The 17,923-nt window shown below is 42.3% G+C and overlaps 1 protein-coding gene and 2 non-coding genes across 3 annotated transcripts; all 3 read left to right on the forward strand.

Moving 5' to 3' along the window:
* The first annotated feature begins 2,020 nt into the window (after positions 1–2,020).
* TRNAP-UGG (transfer RNA proline (anticodon UGG)) lies at positions 2,021–2,092 on the forward strand. Its single transcript has one exon. It is a non-coding gene; the product is annotated as a tRNA-Pro (tRNA).
* Positions 2,093–11,952: 9,860 nt separating this feature from the next.
* Positions 11,953–12,024, forward strand: TRNAP-AGG (transfer RNA proline (anticodon AGG)). Its single transcript has one exon. It is a non-coding gene; the product is annotated as a tRNA-Pro (tRNA).
* Positions 12,025–15,498: 3,474 nt separating this feature from the next.
* On the forward strand, positions 15,499–16,987 carry LOC147866571 (SNF1-related protein kinase regulatory subunit gamma-like PV42a). Its single transcript, XM_087317031.1, has 2 exons — positions 15,499–16,383; positions 16,509–16,987. Exons 1-2 carry the CDS (start codon positions 15,523–15,525, stop codon positions 16,920–16,922), a joined length of 1,275 nt encoding a protein of 424 aa, XP_087173157.1. The 5' UTR covers positions 15,499–15,522; the 3' UTR covers positions 16,923–16,987.
* The last annotated feature ends 936 nt before the right edge of the window (positions 16,988–17,923 follow it).

A 17,923-nucleotide genomic window follows, 5' to 3' on the forward strand; every position in this document is an offset into this window, starting at 1 on the left:
TGTAATTATTCCTCTAAATCGACTTTGTCTTGACTATATTCTTGTATAGTATATCTACTAAATCTGAAGTTGGGCATGTGTAGTAGTCACTTTCCATAGTGATCTTAAACTTTTCATCCACAATTGTTTGACCATAAATATGCATGTCCACTCTCATCCTTGAGATATGATGCATGGAATTAGCCTTTGTTGCGGTTTATGTTACAAATTTCTCATTGTTATCCATCTAATTAGGCTACCTAATGGAGTTGGAGGTTTTTATATCTAGTATGTCATTAGTTACCTTGGTACATAGAAATCTATGCATATAGTTGTAGCTCTCCATGTCTCCACCCACTTGAATACATTCACATGCATTCATGTCACCAAGGACAAGAACATCTTTCTTAATGTAAGTATGCTTGAAAAGATCGAGTCTTTACCATGTCCAAATAAGCATAAAAATTAGAACAGTAATGAGGAATGTATCGTCCACCTAGATAAGTACAAATCTCACTGGATGTCATTCTTACAATCATATGTGGAATTCAATTCTTGCTTAGGGTGCAAGATTTCGACGAGATGTGAGGCCAACTTAGTAATTCAACATTAAGAAGGGCATTTGGTCAAGTAGCATTAGCCTCGTTTAAGTTACAAGAGGTCCCGAGTTCAATTCGACATTTGGTCTAATGGCATGATTCTCACTTAGGGTGCGAGATGTTCCAAGTTAAATTCTATAAATCTTTACTAACTTCGACGAAAGGTCTTTGTGTTCAGTTGTCAAAATGTGGCTAGTGGTATGATTCTCCCTTAAGCTATTAGAAGTCTCATGTTCAACTCTCGAAATGCCCCCACTTTACTAACTTTGACAAGAGGAATTTGAGTTTAGTTGTAAGATTGTGGCTAGTTTAGGAATTTAACCCACAACAAGGGTACAATACTCAAACTGTTAATAACATCATTTGGTCAATGTAATATTTGGTCTATAGGGAATTTGATCTATTGGTAGTATTCTTGCTTTGGGTGCGAGAGGTCCTGAGTTCAATTCTCGGAATCCCCTGCTTCATTGACCTTGATGAAAGGTCTTTGTATTCGATTACCAAAATATGCCTAGTTTATTGATTTCAACAATGACAAGGGCATGAATGTTGACTAGGTGAGTTCAAGTCTCAGAATATGCCTAGTTTATTAATTTCAAGAATGACAAGAGCATGATACTCATAGTGTTGACAAGGGCATTTGGTCTACAAAGAGGTCCCAAGTTCAATCTCACTTTACTAACTTCAATATAGAAAATTTACTATTACTAATTTTGATCTGACAAGAGTTGTTGTCGACCCCAAAATCTTTCAGTTAAGTTGTGTGAATTCCCACAATTTCTAAAAGGGTTGTTGCTATCTTAAAAGAAGCAAATAACGACATTTTGAAGGGCATTTGATCTATTGACATGATTATCACTTAGAGTAGGAGAGGTCTCAAGTTCAATTCACGGAATGTCGCCTCTTTACTAAATTCGACAAGAGCTCCTTGATTTCAACATGTGCCTAGTTTAGTAACATTACTAACTTCGATGAGACGTCTTTGAGTTCAATTGTGAGAATGTGCCTAGTTGAGTAATTTAACAAAGGGAAAAGCACCAAGATACCCTTGGAAGTTCGTCTATTTACCAGAATGCCCCTGGAAGTTCCAAATTTACCAAACTACCCCTATGTCCAAAAAAATACACTTTATAAAGTAAGTACAAAGGACCCAAAGAATCTCTTAAGTAAAGAAATTTGTGTTTTAAGGGTATTATGGTAAATAGGGCTTGTAGATTTGAGTGTATAATTACTTTATAAAGTGTATTTTTTTGGATATAAGGGTAGTTTGGTAAATTTGGAACTTCCAAGGGCATTCTGGTAAATGGACGAACTTCCAGGGGTATCCTGGTACTTTTCCCTTTAACAAATGACAAGGGCACAATACTTAAAATTTTGACAAGGGTACAAATGACAAGGGCACAATACTTAAAATTTTGATTGGACAAGCGTACAAATGACAAGGGCATTTGGTCTAGTGGCATGATTCTTGCTTTGGGTGCAAGAGGTTCCAAGTTCAATTCTTGGAATGCCCCCACTTTACAAAATTCAACGAGAGGAGTTTAATCATTAATGATAAGGGCATTTGTTCTAATGCCATTATTCTTGCTTTGGGTGTGAGAGGTCATGAGTTCAATTCTTAGAATGCCCTTACTTTATGAACTTCGACGAGAGGTCTTGGAGTTCAATTGTCAAAATGTGCGCACTGCGTAGTTTAGTAATTTAACTAACGACAAGGGCACAATACTCAAAATGTTGAGACCTTATCTAATATATGATATACAAGGGCATTTGGTCTAGTGCGAGAGGTCCCGAATTCAATTCTCGGAATTGTTCTAGTGTCATGATACACAAGGGCATTTGGTCTAGTGGCATAATTCTCGCATTGGGTTCCAATTTGAGGGGTATTTGGTGTAGTGGCATGATTCTTGCTTTGTCCCAAGTTCAATTCTCAGAATGCCCCAGCTTTACTACGATAGGTCTTTGAGTTCAGTTGTTAGAATGTGTATAGTCTTGTGATGTCAAAATAACAAGATAAACAAGGGCGTTTGGTCTAGTGGCACGATTCTCACTTAGGATGTGAGAAGTTAGGAGTTCAATTCTCGGACCTAGTTTAATACTTTACCCAGCGTCAAGGATACAATACTCGAGTGTATTTTCTAGAGTCACGATACAAGAAGGACATTTGGTGGTCTATTGCCATAATTCTCCCGAGTTCAATCCTCAAAATGGCCCCACAATACTAGCTTCCACGAGAGGTCTTTGAGTTCAATTGTCAAAATGTGGCTAGTTTAATAATTTACCCAATTCGAAGGGTAAGAAGTGTTTGTTCAAAAGGGCATTTGGTCTAGTGGCATGATTCTTGCTTTGGGTGTGAGAGGTCTCAAGTTCAATTCTCGGAATGCCCCCACTTTACAAACTTTGATGAAAGGTCTTTGAGTTCAATTGTCAAATTGTGCCTAGTTTAGTAATTTAACCAATGAGAAGGGCACAATATTGATAGACTATGTGTTTGTTCTAGTGTCACGATACACATGGATATTTGGTATTATTAGCACCCATAATACAAAGGGCTTTTGGTCTAGTGGCATGATTCTCGATTAGGGTGTGAGAGGTCCAGGAATGCCCCCATTTTGTGAACTTTGACAAGAGGTCTTTGAGTTCAATTGTCAAAATGTGCCTAGTTTAGTAATTTAACCAATGTCAAGGGTACAATATTCAAAATACTGACAAGTGTTTGTTTCAGTGTCATGGTACACAAGGGCATTTGGTCTAGTGGCATAATTCTCACATTGGGTGTGAGATGTTAATTGTCAGAATTTGGTTTTTGATTTTAGTTCTCACATTAGGTTTTTGATTTTAGTTGTCAGAATTTGCCTAGGTTAATAATTCAACCAATCCCTTTGCTAACTTTGATGTGAGGTTTTTGGGTTTACTATTTGAATGTGATAGTTACATGGATCAAATGACCTGCCCAAGCTAGAGAACTCACTCCAAAAAGTCCGGAAAGTTGGTGGTTTAGGCAGGATCCCGCATTTTAAACCAAGAATTACCTTGTTTCCATTTCGGCTGCAAATGTAGCCAATCAGCTAGTAAGAATGCCGCAGAAATAGCTAGCAGGAAGATAGCTCCATTATAAAGATCTTGGTTATTGCGTAGACAAGAATCCATGTGGACTCCAAACATGAAGTTGTCTCATACAATACCATCTCATCTATTCAATCCCAATTTTCAAATTTGTTATCACCTAGTCTATTGAAACGAACAGAAGGGGAGGAAATTGTTGCTCATGTACCTACAACGATTCAACTTATTCCATTTGGAGCAGATTCCCCCAAATTGCTCCTGTGATCTTTTGGAGCGTAGACAAGAATCCATGTGGACTCCAAACATGAAGTTGTCTCATACAATACCATCTCATCTATTCAATCCCAATTTTCAAATTTGTTATCACCTAGTCTATTGAAACGAACAGAAGGGGAGGAAATTGTTGCTCATGTACCTACAATGATTCAACTTATTCCACTTGGAGCAGATTCCCCCAAATTGCTCCTGTGATCTTTTGGAGCTATGGTGCACTATTTCTTGATGTTAGTGTTTGATTTTGGTGCATTTGACCTAAAATTCCAGCAAGTTAACCTCTTCATTGTGCAACTATGGCATCATCTATTTGAGATTCGATGATTTCAAGGAACGGGTTTTAACTTGTGGAAGGAGAAAATGCAAGGAATTCTCTTTTTGAAGGATTGTGATAGGGCATCAGACACAGAAAAACTAGAGAACTTGCCAGAAGATGCATGGCGAATTTTGAACAAAAAGTTTGTCACATATATTAAGATGGTTGTTTTTTATGAGATTTTGGTAGATCTCAAAGGCTTGGTATCTATTTCCGAAATATGGGCTAAGTGGAAGACTACATATGAAAACACTACACATGTTAATCAAGCACATCTGATGCGAAAGCTTGTTGGCTTGCAACTGGATGAGTCTAAGAGTGCAGCTGAACACTTGTCTATGTTTACAGGCACCTTATCACAACTGCAAGACTCAGGAATGGCTGCTTTTGATGACAAGCTCAGAGCCATTTTCTTGCTTATAACACTACTTGACTCATGGGAGACATTGGTAGTCTTATTGTCTAATAACCCCAACTTCACCTTTGATGGTGTTAGGGGTTCCATACTCAATGAAGAGATCAGGAGAAAAGCAAGTGGAGAAGGTGGCAACTCAGCCAGCATGGTTAGAGGTAGGATAGATAAAAATAAAAACTTGGTAAGGGCATTTGGTCTAGTGGCATGATTCTCACTTCGGGTGTGAGAGGTCCCGAGTTCAATTCTCAGAATGCCCCCACGTTAGGAACTTCGACAAGAGGCTAGAATGTGCCTAGTTTCATAATTTAACCAATGACAAGGGCACAATACTCTAGAGTTAACCAGAGTTTTGTTCTAACTTCACAATAGAAAGGGCATTTGGTCTAGTGGCATGATTATCACTTTGGGTGCAAGAGGTCCCTAGTTGAATTCTAGGAATGCCCTCACTTTATGAATTTTGACGAGAGGTCTTTGTGTTCAATTGTCAAAATGTGCTTGGTTTAGTAATTTACCCAATGCCAAGGGCACAATACTCAAAGTGTTTACAAGAGCGTTTGTTCTAGTGTCGCGATATAAGAAGAGCACTTGGTGGTCTATTGCCATAATTCTTGCTTTGGGTGGGAGAGGTCTTTGTTGTAGACAATGTCGTCAATGCGGAAGATCAAGAAGCATTCGATTCGTGCTTGAATACCTGCGTATGACAGTTTCTAGGTCTTTGCACAGAGAGAGAGAGAGAGAGAGGCACAAAAACGACTTTCTATTTCCCAAAGCAATAATACAACATCCAACCTTACAAAGAGGTTACAAGGTCACTATATATAGTGACCGACTTAGGGCAACTACCCTTTATGCTAATTACATAAATGGCCAAAACGGGATAGTGTGAATACGTCCATTATACACATGTATTCGACACTCCCCCGTAATGGGCGTATACATGGGTTATCTAAGATTACAGGTATAGACTTAGGTTCTCGGACATATCAGCTTTGTTCGAGTCGGCAGGGTCCGAAGGCAGAAGACCGAACTGGTCGGGTCGGGACAGTTGAAGCCGATCATTAAGGAACTGATGTCGGTTGTCGGGAACCATCCTGCTTTGTGTCCGGCTCTAACCGGACTGGTTTGTCGTTACGCCCATCTGATGCCGAAGGGACCGAAAGCGGTCTACCGAAAGACACTTGGTCATTCCATCTGCGACATTGTCGGTTGTGGATATTTTCTCTAGACCGATTTTCCCTGAAATGACGCAGTCCCGAACGAAGTGATATCGAACGTCGATATGTTTGGAGGCGTTGTGGTGAACCGGATTTTTCGACAAGGCAACAGCACCTTGACTGTCGCTGTAGACAACTGGGGCCGAGTCATGGTCGACTTGTCGAAACGTGTGAGCCAGCCGACCGAGCCACAAAGCTTCTTTTGCTGCGTCGGACGCAGCTACATATTCTGCTTCGGTCGTTGAGGTCGCTGTGCACTCCTGAAGTTTCGACTTCCACGAGATTGCTCCATTGCCGAATTTGAAGCAGTATCCGGTTGTTGATTTCCGACTGTCTATACAGCCGGCGAAATCCGAGTCGGTGTAACCGACTACGCCTGAGGTTCGGTTCGGACCGAAAAGAATGCCGTGGCCTTTTGTGCCAGCCAGATATCTGAACACATGCTTGACTGCGTTCCAATGCGATCGGCCAGGATTGTGCATAAATCTGCTAACGACTCCTACGGCGTGAGAAATATCAGGCCGTGTCGCGACCATCAGGTACATAAGGGAGCCGACTGCCGGTGCATACGGTACCGACTTCATATCTTCCCCCTCCGGACCGGATGTCGGGCAGTCTCGCTGAGAGAGCCGAAGATTCATGGGGAGCGGGGTTGAAGCAGATTTGGCTGATTGCATGTTGAAGCGTTCCAAGACACGTCCGATATAGTCGGTCTGAGACAAAAAAAGATGTCGTTTATCGCGATGCCGACTAATTTTCATGCCAAGGATGTGTCGTGCCGGACCGAGGTCCTTCATGGCAAACTTCAACCGCAGTTGCCGAATGAGATCGGCAAGTTCGCCCGCGTGGCGTCCAGAAATTAGCATGTCGTCCACGTAAATGATGAGGAAGATGGGTGATCCATCTTGAGCTGTGTTGGTAAAGAGACAATGGTCCTCATCGCTTTTTGAGAAGCCGATCGATTGGATGAAGTCATCGAACTTCTTGTACCATTGTCGCGGTGCCTGTTTGAGGCCGTATAGACTCTTCCTGAGTCGGCAGACTAGATGTTCTTGGCCAGTCGCCACGAAGCCTTTTGGCTGCTCCATATAAATTTCCTCGTCAAGATCACCATGGAGGAAGGCTGTTTTGACATCTAGCTGAATCAGCTCCAAGTTGTCGGCTGCCACTACGCCGAGTAGAAAACGAAGGGTTGTCATTTTCACCACTGGTGAAAAAATCTCGTCGAAGTCGACGCCATATTCTTGTCGGAAGCCCTTCGCAACTAATCTGGCCTTGTACTTTGGGGTGGTCGAATCAGGCGTCTCTTTTAGTCGATAAACCCACTTGCAAGGAAGAGCACGTCTGTTCCTAGGTAATTCAACCAGATCCCAAGTCTTGTTTGCCCGAATGGAGTGCATTTCCGACTCCATAGCCAGATGCCAGGTGGCTGAATCGACAGATGTCGATGCTTCTTCGTAAGACGTCGGTTCGCCGGCGTCGGTGAAGAAAATTCCAGGAGAATACCTCTCCGGAGGTTGCGACAGTCTCTCAGATCGTCGAGGTAAGATTGGACTGGTCGCATCGGGTATCAAGGTCGGATGGTCCGAAAGCGGATTGTTCTGCTGTGCCGAGTCGGGGTTGTCCGAGTCGGTAGTGTAAGGTTCAGCTACCCGTGAAGCTGACCGTGTGTTGAGAGCGGGGCCTTCTTGAAGGGTCGGCACATCGGAAAATGTTACCCTTCGGACTTCGATCGGTTTTTCGACTGATGGATTCATAGCCGACTCGTTGAACACAATGTCCGAACTTCGAACGATTTGTCTGCGTTCGGGGTCCCAGAGTCGGTATCCCATTTCGCCGTCGGATCCATATCCAAGGAAGATGCATTTCCTGGACCGAGGTGCAAGTTTTCGGCGATCATCTTTCGGAATGAGGGCGTACGCCTCGCATCCGAAGATCCTCAGCTTGTTGTAATTCGGCTTACTGCCGATCCATAGTTCCTGAGGAATTTGAAGTCCTAGAGGTCTACTTGGCGACATATTGATTATGTGTACTGCCGTGAGTAGAGCCTCTGCCCAGAAGCCATCCGACAGTCCGGAGTGTTGGAGCATGGAAACTATCCGTTCTTGGATTGTCCGATTCATTCGTTCTGCAATCCCGTTTTGCTCCGGACTGTGTGGTGCCGTAAATTCACGTCGGATGCCGCGTTGTCGGCAGAATTTGACGAATTCTTCGGATTTAAACTCTCCCCCATTGTCTGTCCGAAAGCATTTCAGCTTTCGGTCGGTTTGATTTTCCACCATAGCGAGCCAATCGGTGAAGATCGAGAAGACCCGATCTTTGGTGCGAATTGGATAAGCCCACACCTTTCGAGTCGAATCGTCAATAAAAGTGACGAAGTAAGAGGCACCGCCGAGAGACTAATGCGGCATTGGGCCACAGACGTCCGAGTGGACCAAATCAAGAGGTCTCGTTTCTCTTGGTGCTGATGTCGGGTGTGATGCGGCTGCTTGTTTGCCATACTGGCAATGCTCGCAGAATTGATGGTCCGAGAAGGAGAGTTTGGGGATGTATCCGGCTCTAGATAGGTGCGTGATGCCGGCCTTGCTGAGGTGTCCTAATCTTCGGTGCCATAGTGATGACACAGGAATATCCACCAAAAACAGGTTACCCTCTCTGAGCGTAACATGTAACGGATACAAGGAGTGTATCTTGGGTCCTCTAGCAAGCAGGAGGTTCCCCCTGTGGAGTGTCCACCCTCCCGAAGAAAAACCGGCACGAATGCCGTCTTCATCTAGTTGTCCGACTGAGATCAATGGCCTTGAGAGCTCGGGTACATGTCGGACATTGTGGAGTACAAGTGTAGAGCCACCTGCAAGGTTGAGCTCTACTGTGCCGATTCCGATGATATCACAGTGTTGTGAGTTGCCGACTCGAACTGAGTCGGAGTGACGGATCGTATATTGCCGAAACTGGGATCGATGAGGAGTCACGTGAAATGACGCGCCCGAATCTAAGAGCCATGTGCTCGATTCTTCAGTCGTGAGTAGAACTTCTGATCCGACTGGATTTTCGATTGATAGTATATTCGGGTCGTCTGGTAGCACATCAGCTGAGAAGCTGACGTAATTGACCTCCTCATGCCGGCCACTCTTCTTGTTGTTCTTGTTCTTGAGTGCGCGGCAGTCGGCTTTGATGTGTCCGGGTTTCTTGCAATAGTTGCAGATTCGGTTATCCCGTGACTGGCTCCGTCTTCGCTGATTGTTCGGCGGCCGTGAGGAATCTCTTCCTCGTATGTTCGATCGGTCTGTCGAACCTTGTACTACATAAGCGTCGTCTGTTGAGTCTTTGGCGAAAGACTTTCTCCGAGCTGCTTCGGTCAGGATTGCGCTCGTGACTTCGGAGTATTTAACAGCCGTGGTTGACGCGTTGCACACGGTTGTGACGAAAGTTTCCCATGATGAGGGAAGGCTGCTCATGAGTATCATTGCTCTGAGTTCATCCTCGATTGCCGTCCCCTGTGACGAGATTTGGGAGCTTATGCTTTCGTACTCATTGAGGTGTGATTGAACCGAATCGGATTCTTTCATCCGCAAGTTGTAGAGGCGCCGGATCAGAAACATCTTCGTTGCGGCGACCTTCTTTTCGTAAGTGTCCGACAGTGTTTTCCACAGTTCGAATGCTGTCGTACACGATTGCACCGTAAAGTATACCGATTCCGATAGGTGCATCCGAATCGTGGCGCGGACGATTCTGTCCAGCTTCTGCCACTCAATTGGTTTGTATCCTTCTGGAGGTTCTTCATTTTCGATGGGATCGATTTGCCCCTTGACTATGAGATAGTCCTGCATTTGCTCCTTCCAGAAGTTGAAGTTCGATCCATCGAACTTTCGTAGACTCATTTCTGACGAGCCGGATGTTGATGCCATCAAATTTGGTTTCGGTTGACGAAGCTCGGTTCGGAGTTGACTACGAGCCTTGTTGGAGTGCAGCCGGTTGGCTCACCCGATATTGCTCTAGTCGAATTTGAACCCGAGTCGGTTCGGCTTCGGAACTTGCTCGAATTGACTCCGGTAGCTTGAGGGACAGAACCGACTGGTCTTCCCGAATGTTGCCGAGTCGGAGTGAGCCCGGTTCGCTTCGGATATATATGCCGAATACCGATTATTGAAACCGATTATCTGGACCGATTCTGCTTCGGTTGACTGCAGCAACGAGAGAGACGGATCCAACTGATCCTCCCAAATGTCGATCAGCCAGATGAAGCACGAATTTGGGTTGTTGTCAATGTTGCACAAGGGGATTTCACCTCGAGCGGTTACGATCACAAGGAACAAAGTACAACCTGCTGGCTTACTCCAAGCGAAGATGATCTAACGCGATGAGATGCAAACCTCGTTTTTCTTCTTCTTCTCTCTTCGAATGACGCAGGAAACCGAATGCTGAGACGACGGCCGACAGCGGATTGAAGGACCGACTACTGTGCAGGCTCTGATACCAGATGTTGTAGACAATGTCGTCAATGCGGAAGATCAAGAAGCATTCGATTCGTGCTTGAATACCTACGTATGACAGTTTCTAGGTCTTTGCACAGAGAGAGAGAGAGAGAGAGAGGCACAAAAACGACTTTCTATTTCCCAAAGCAATAATACAACATCCAACCTTACAAAGAGGTTACAAGGTCACTATATATAGTGACCGACTTAGGGCAACTACCCTTTATGCTAATTACATAAATGGCCAAAACGGGATAGTGTGAATACGTCCATTATACACATGTATTCGACAGTCTTGAGTTCTACAGTCCTCATTCAGAGATATATTGATATACAAGGGCATTTGGTCTAGTGGCATGATTCTCGCTTTGGGTGCAAGAGGTCCCAAGTTCAATTCTTGGAATGCCCCCTCTTTAAGAACTTCGGTGAGAGGTCTTTGAGTTCAATTTTTAGAATATGCCTAGTTTCACAATTCACAATTATTGACAAGAGTGTTTGTTCTAGTGTCGCGATAGAAAGGGCCTTTGCTCTAGCGCCATGATTTTCACTTTGCTTGCGTATTTACTAACTTTATTGAATTCAACGAGAGGTCTTGAAGTTTAATGTTTTAAATGTGTGTAGTTTAGTGACCTTACTAACTTCAACGAGAGGTTTTTGAGTTCAGTTGTCAGCATGTGCCTAGTTTAATAATTTAAGTGTGATGAGGCAGGATTCTTTTGCTTCAAGGGGATGGGGAAATCCCCACATGAACCGAACCGAACCGAACCAAAAGAGAGCAAGAATGGTTGAAAGGAAGGAAGGGTACATGTACATACTACATATTACAGTTTTACATCATGAAATTTGCTTCATGTAGAAAGAAGGGAAGAGAAGAGAGAGGGTTTTAGAATAAAAAAGCAAAAAGCAAAAAACAAAAGCTTCTATTTCTATTAAATTCCGCGCTCTCTCTCGAGATGAAACTTCCATGTACATTTTTGAGATATGATTGATTGTATAGCAACTTTCTTATTGGTAGACTCACCAATGGAATGTAGGAATTGGATGTTATATCCCTAATGACGAAATATTGTCCTATTTCTATGGGTCCTACTAACGAAGTTCCCTCAGATGGTAACTCACTCTAGGTGCAAGAAGTCCCGAGTTCAATTCTTGGGATGTGTCTAGCGTGGGAAGACTTCAATTATCTAAATGTGGCAAAAAATTTAGACATTGAGAAGGGCATTTGGTCTAGTGGAATGATTCTTGCTTAGGGTGTGAGAGGTCTTGAGTTCAATTCTTGAAATGCCCCCACTTTATGAACTTCAACGAGGTCTTTGAGTTCATTTTTCAGAATGTGCCTAGTTTCATAATTTATATTAACCAATGACAAGGGCACAATACTCAAGTGTTGAAAAGAGTGTTTGTTCTAGTGTCACAATAGAAAGGGCATTTGGTCTAGACTAAGTGCCATGATTCTCGCTTTGGGTCCCTAGTTTAGTGACTTTACTGACTTCGACAGGAGGTTTTTGAGTTCAATTGTCAAAATGTGCCTACTTTAATCATTTAACCAATCCATTACTAACTTTGATGTGGGTTTTTTGCTTGAATTATTTGAATGTCCATAGAAAGCTAACAAGGGCATTTGGTCTAGTGGCATGATTCTCGCTTAGGGTGCAAGAGGTCCCGAGTTCAATTCTCGGAATGCCCCATTTTTTATTACTTGTACGAGAGGTTTTTAATTTTAGTTGCCTAGCTTAATAATTTAACCAATCACTCTGACTTTGATGTGATGTTTTTGGCTTCATTACTTGAATGTCACTTGACAATGGCATTTTTTCTAGTGGCATGATTCTCGTTTCGGATGTGAGAGGTCCCGAGTTCAATTCTCAGAATGCCCTTGTTTTGCTAACTTTGACGAAAGGCTTATGAGTTTAGTTGTCAAAATGTGCTTTCAATTCCACATTTTGAGATCTCTCTACTTGTTCAAGATTTAGGAGGCCATTCAATAGTTCAATATGTTTAGGAGCACCATCCTAGCGAGCGTTAACTACTCATCCATGAGTTCCACCATTGCATGATCTTAAATCTTTTGAGAGCTCAATATATCTTCAATAATTTAACAATCCCTTCACCAAGTTTGACCTATGGTTTTTGGTTGTTTGGTCTAGTGGCATGATTCTCTCTTAGGGTGCGAGCAGTCCCGAGTTCAATTATTTGAATATCCCCATCTTTATTAACTTTGACGAGAGAGTTGCTATTTCACTTGTTGGATATGCCTAAATATACAATATCACAAGGACATTTGGTCTAGTGGCATAATTCTCACTTAGGGTGTGAGAGGTCTTGAGTTCAATTCTTGGAAACCCTTTGCTTTAGTAACTTCAACGAGGATTTTGAGTTCAATTGTCTAAATGTGCTTTTCAAAACTCTTGACAAGGATTCATATCTTTTAACTCTAAATTTTATTTTTTAAATACAAAGATTCTTCCATTTTTAAATATTTTGACAAGGGCATTTGATCTAGTGGGATATTTTTCGCTTTGGGTGTGAGAGGTGCCTAGTTCAATTCTCGGAATGCCCTCACATTACTGACTTTGACAAGAGGTCTTGGAGTTCAATTTTTAAAATGTGTGTACTTTAGTGACTTTACTAATTTGGACATGGGGTATATAAAACTAAGAACAACGTTTGGTCTAGTGGCCTGATTCTAACTTAGGGTGTGAGAGGTTCTGAGTTTGATTCTCGTAATGCTTCTCGTATACTTACTCTGAAGAGAGGTAGAGGTTTTTGGTTTTAGTCAAAATTTGCCTAGTCTAATAATTTAACCAATCCATAACTTCGACGTGAGGTTTTTCGCTTTAGTTACTTGTCAAAATGAACGCGGTTAGTAAATTCGATTTTACTAACTAGTTGTCAAAACTAGCATAGATATTAAGCTGAATATGGATAACATTTGGTCTAGTGGCATGTTTCTTGCTTAGGGCAAGAGGTTCCCGGTTCAATTCTTGAAATGCCCACTTTAGTGACTTCTACGTGAGGTCTTTGAGTTTACTTGTTAGAATGAGTCCTGAATCTAGAGGTTCAATTCTTGGAATGCCCCAATTTACTAACTTGTGAAAATGAGTTGATTTAGAAAGTCCAATACGGCATATGGTCTAGTGGAATGTTTCTCATTTAGGTGCAAGAGGTGAAATGAGGTTGGTTTACTAAAATGGGGTTTATCTAGTGACAACCAGTTTACTAATTTAACATCAACAAGGCATTTTGTTTGAGTTCAATTTTTCGAAAGCCCCACTCTTTACTAACTTCAACATGTAATACACAGAAATGGTATATTTTTGCTTTCACAAGTCATAGTTGACATCCAAAGACCTATGTTATATTGTTGTTTCAACCTGTAATGTGTGAAATTGTTATAATTTTGGTAATATGTCATATTTGACCGCCAAACACGAGAAAATCTCTCCCTCTCTCTCTTTTTTTCTCGTAATTAGCTTACCCTTGTGGTAAGTTGTTAACACTACAAGCACTGCGTCTTGGGTTCGAAACCCAATTTTCTCACTTCTCTCTATTATATACTTCATATATATCTCTTAATAATTCACTAGATGCCACTGTGGAATGTAGGAGTTGAACCCATGACCACCTGGTCTCCATTGGGCAACCTTACCAACTCTCTCTCTCTCTCTCTCTCTCTCTTGGTAAAAGCACACAATTATATTAATTGTATGTAAAATCCACTTAGTTACAACACTTCTTAGTCTCCTTTACCCATCATGCCTATGTAGGGAGAGGGACGTCCTGTAATGCTATTAAAAAACCTGAATATGCATTTGAGGAAATGATCCCCACATGCTCTAACATCCAAAAATTCCACATGAGAATACCTTTAAGCTTCTTTATATAGGTTTTCACCCCATGTCTATTATCAAACATGAAAGCATTGCGCATATTCCAATTGTGTTGTAGACCCCAATAACGTAAAAATTGGAACAATATCTCCATTTCATCATTTGAATCTATTTTGAACATATTGAGAAAAAACCCATTGTTGAGGTCTCAAACAACAATGGGTTAAAACTTGCCAAATGTCCGATAAGTACTTCCAAATGGTACACGTTATAGGACATTTAATGAACCTATGTATACTATCCTCCAATGGAACGGTGCAAAAGAAACAAGTGTCAAACCCTAGTCCTCGTCTCTTTAAGGCCAAACCTAATGGGAGCCCACCAATCATGACTCTCCATATAAATACCTTTGCATAAAATGGTAGATGGGAAGGCCAACCACGTTGTAATATTTTCCACCGCCTTGCATCTTACTTATATACATTCCACAACTTCGTTGCTTTAGGAGATAGCCAAGATAATGATGCCATCGCATGATGATACAATATATTTGTAGTGACCTGTAACAAGCGTGTACCATCTTGTAACCGCCAATCTACCCAAGGTGCAAAATTGGTTTTCAATGGCAAATATCCTTGCAACAATGATATATCATGTAATTTCTCCCAAATAAATCCATAATTTGGGGGAATACATAACCATCTCTTGGCATCTTCAAAATTCGACAACCTTTGAGATTCATTATCAACCACATCTCTCTCTCTCTCTCTCTCTCTCTCTCTCTCTCTCTCTCTCTCTCTCTCTCTCTCTCTTTGAGGTGCTTATACTTGGAATGTGATATAGGTGGAACCTAGAAATAAGGTCCAAGGCCAATTTTTAAGATGATCGAGGGATTAAAACTCGTCGACCGTAACCTCTTATCATCGATCATACACCAAATTGCATGATGGGTTAATACTATTGGAGGTGGCAAGGGGGTCTAATCGAGACATGTTCAAGCCATTTCTAAGGCTCTTGCGAGGTTGTCGAGCATGACATATAGAGATGTGTGGGAAGGATCACAACAACAACAATAAAGTTAATGGTTGGTCAAGTTTTGACTTCAAATAAAGAGGAGAGGGTATATATGTGGAGGAGGGACCATGTGATAACTTCAGCATATGTTATATGTACATATGTCATAAAGGCCAAGCAAAGTGTCTATCTGTGCTAATCTACCAAATATAGAAATGTGCCCCCTCTAGGCAACACGTAGAAGAAGGTTTCCCAGGAAACTAACACAACACAGAAGCTATGGGAATCTGAAGAAGCTTCACAGGAAAACAAATCCCCATCCTATCCTTCTTACCCTAACTATGGCCAATTACACCAAGGTCCAGCAGACCATGCTCCATAACATGGAATGGCTCCGCGAGCCGTTAAGGTCGGCCACGGTCGGCCAGTTGGTCCGCGCGAAGAGCCGCCACCTCGTGGAAGTTCCTTACATAGCTTCGGTAGCTGACACGCTCCATGCCATGCAGACCCATAACATCCTGGCCCTTCCGGTTGCAGCTCCTCCCGGCCACTGGATCGGTGCCGGAGGCTCCATCATCCTCCAATCCGACAAGGCCACGGGTGCACCCCTCAAACAATACATTGGCATCATCTCCACCCTCGACATCCTCATTCATCTCTCCGAGCTCGATTCCAAGTCGACCACCGATCCTTGTCCCCATGGGGGCCCCAAATCCGATTTGTCGGGCACCATCGCGGAGGAGGAGAAGCTATTGGCGAGTCCGGTGTCTTCCATCATTGGACATAGCCTTGAAGGATTGAGCCTGTGGTCATTTAGCCCGCACACGAGTGTGTTGGAGGCGATGGAGCCCATGAGTAAGGGTATCCACCGAGCCCTCGTGGCCCTCGAAAGCCCACCCATGGACCATGGGGTGGAGACTGATATTGCATCCCCAGGTTATGGCATGGTGACCCAGACAGATCTCATCCGCTTCATACATGAGCTGATCGCGAAAATTCGTAGCTCATCGGCTAATACCTCCGGAGTTCGGGACTTGGGGTCCCAAACTGTGGAATCACTAAGGGTGGTTCAATCCAACATATTTGGTGTTCCGGCAAATATGCCCCTTGTGGATGTCCTCAAGTGCATGTCCCAAGGACTACTGACAGCCGTAGCAATTCTCGATATTCGCCAACAACTCATCAAGCCGGAACTAGTCCCGGTGAGTCGAGCTCCTCCCAAATAGATATTCAAACCCTAGTAGTCGTGTAACTTGGTTAGGTCCCATTACCAATTGATTAAACCATAATGTTCTTATTGTTTTAATGTCTTTTTAATGTTCTACAGGCACGTCACGAGAGGATCCTAGCTACTTTCTCAGCCAGTGATTTGCGTGGATTTTCCGCGGAGGCGTACCAGAGTTGGAGAGGTGAAAGCGTGTTGAGTGTGGTGAAGAGAGCCCAATCCATAAGGAAATTTGGTGGGATGGGGAGTTCAATCTTGGGGTCTAGCACTACCATATCAGGTGGCACACATTACCATGAATCATGGGTGAAAACAATTAATGTAACCCATGAGGAGAGTCTTGATGATGGGCAAGTCACATGTTGGATGAGTAGCCCTTTGGAAGAGGTGATGAGGAAAGCTCTAGAAGCAAGGGTTCATAGGATATGGGTGGTTGAGAAGGGGACAACCGATGTTCTCCTAGGACTTGTTTCGTACTCAGATATCCTAGGGGCAGTTCGACTCTCGTGTCAATAGGTATATTGTCAAATTTTTAGTAGCTGTAATATTTTCCTAAAGTAATTGGGTTTGTGGTGCAATGATCAACATATCTACTTTGAACAAATGTCTTCATGCTCGCTTTTTGGAAATATTTGATTTAGTGGCCCCAAGATTACATGATTAGAAATGGAAAGAGTGATTTAAATTGAGGGGAATGTCTTAATAGGTTTATATCCAAACTGAGCCAATTCTATTGACTTAAGCCAAATTTAATGTTGCAAGAAGATACCAATGAAAGAGCAATAAGTTATTAAGCTAAGATTACTTCATCAAGGCAAGATTTTCTAATATTCTCCCAAATTTTAGATGAGTTCAAGATAATAGTTACTTGATATATCCAAGCAACCATTGAAATTGTGGCGTTCCATGATTTGGTGACTATACATGATAAATGTTTGGTACTTTGAAGGTCACGCAGCTAAAAGAGAATTTTGTTGAATACCCATGGATGATGGAGGAGAACACATTACAGTTCATAAGCAAAACACCTCCATTAGGCATAAAAGAGAGGGGAAGTATCAAATTTGCCACTTCATCATAAGAGCAAAAAGAAGATTAGGGAGCATTAATCTGAGGCATGTAATGGGGGTCAATGACATTAAGTGAAAGTGATTTAGCCTCTTTTATACCTTGGCCTTTCACTCCAAGCCATTATATCTCTTGTGAGGTTAAGGGAGAGCATTTGGTTACCCATCTAAAAGAGTTATGCAATCTGTTTTCTTCATTTCGTTCCTCTTGAGAGCCATTCATGTCCTGTCTGTCACCGGAAAATTTCTATATTTTTCATAATATTATTCACATTGAATATCAAAATATAGCAAATATCTTTACCCCTATTCATTATTTCATCAAACAATTCTAATCACCGTGTGTTTCTATATTTTTCATAATATTATTCACATTGAACATTAAAATATAGCAAATATCTTTAACCCTATTGGTAATTATTTCATCAAATAAAATTCCAATCACGGTGT

Source organism: Azolla caroliniana, unplaced genomic scaffold, assembly GCF_043228905.1.
Source record: "Azolla caroliniana isolate FFs.n. ecotype wild unplaced genomic scaffold, voAzoCaro1.0.p SCAF_3, whole genome shotgun sequence".
Classification (NCBI taxonomy): domain Eukaryota; kingdom Viridiplantae; phylum Streptophyta; class Polypodiopsida; order Salviniales; family Salviniaceae; genus Azolla; species Azolla caroliniana.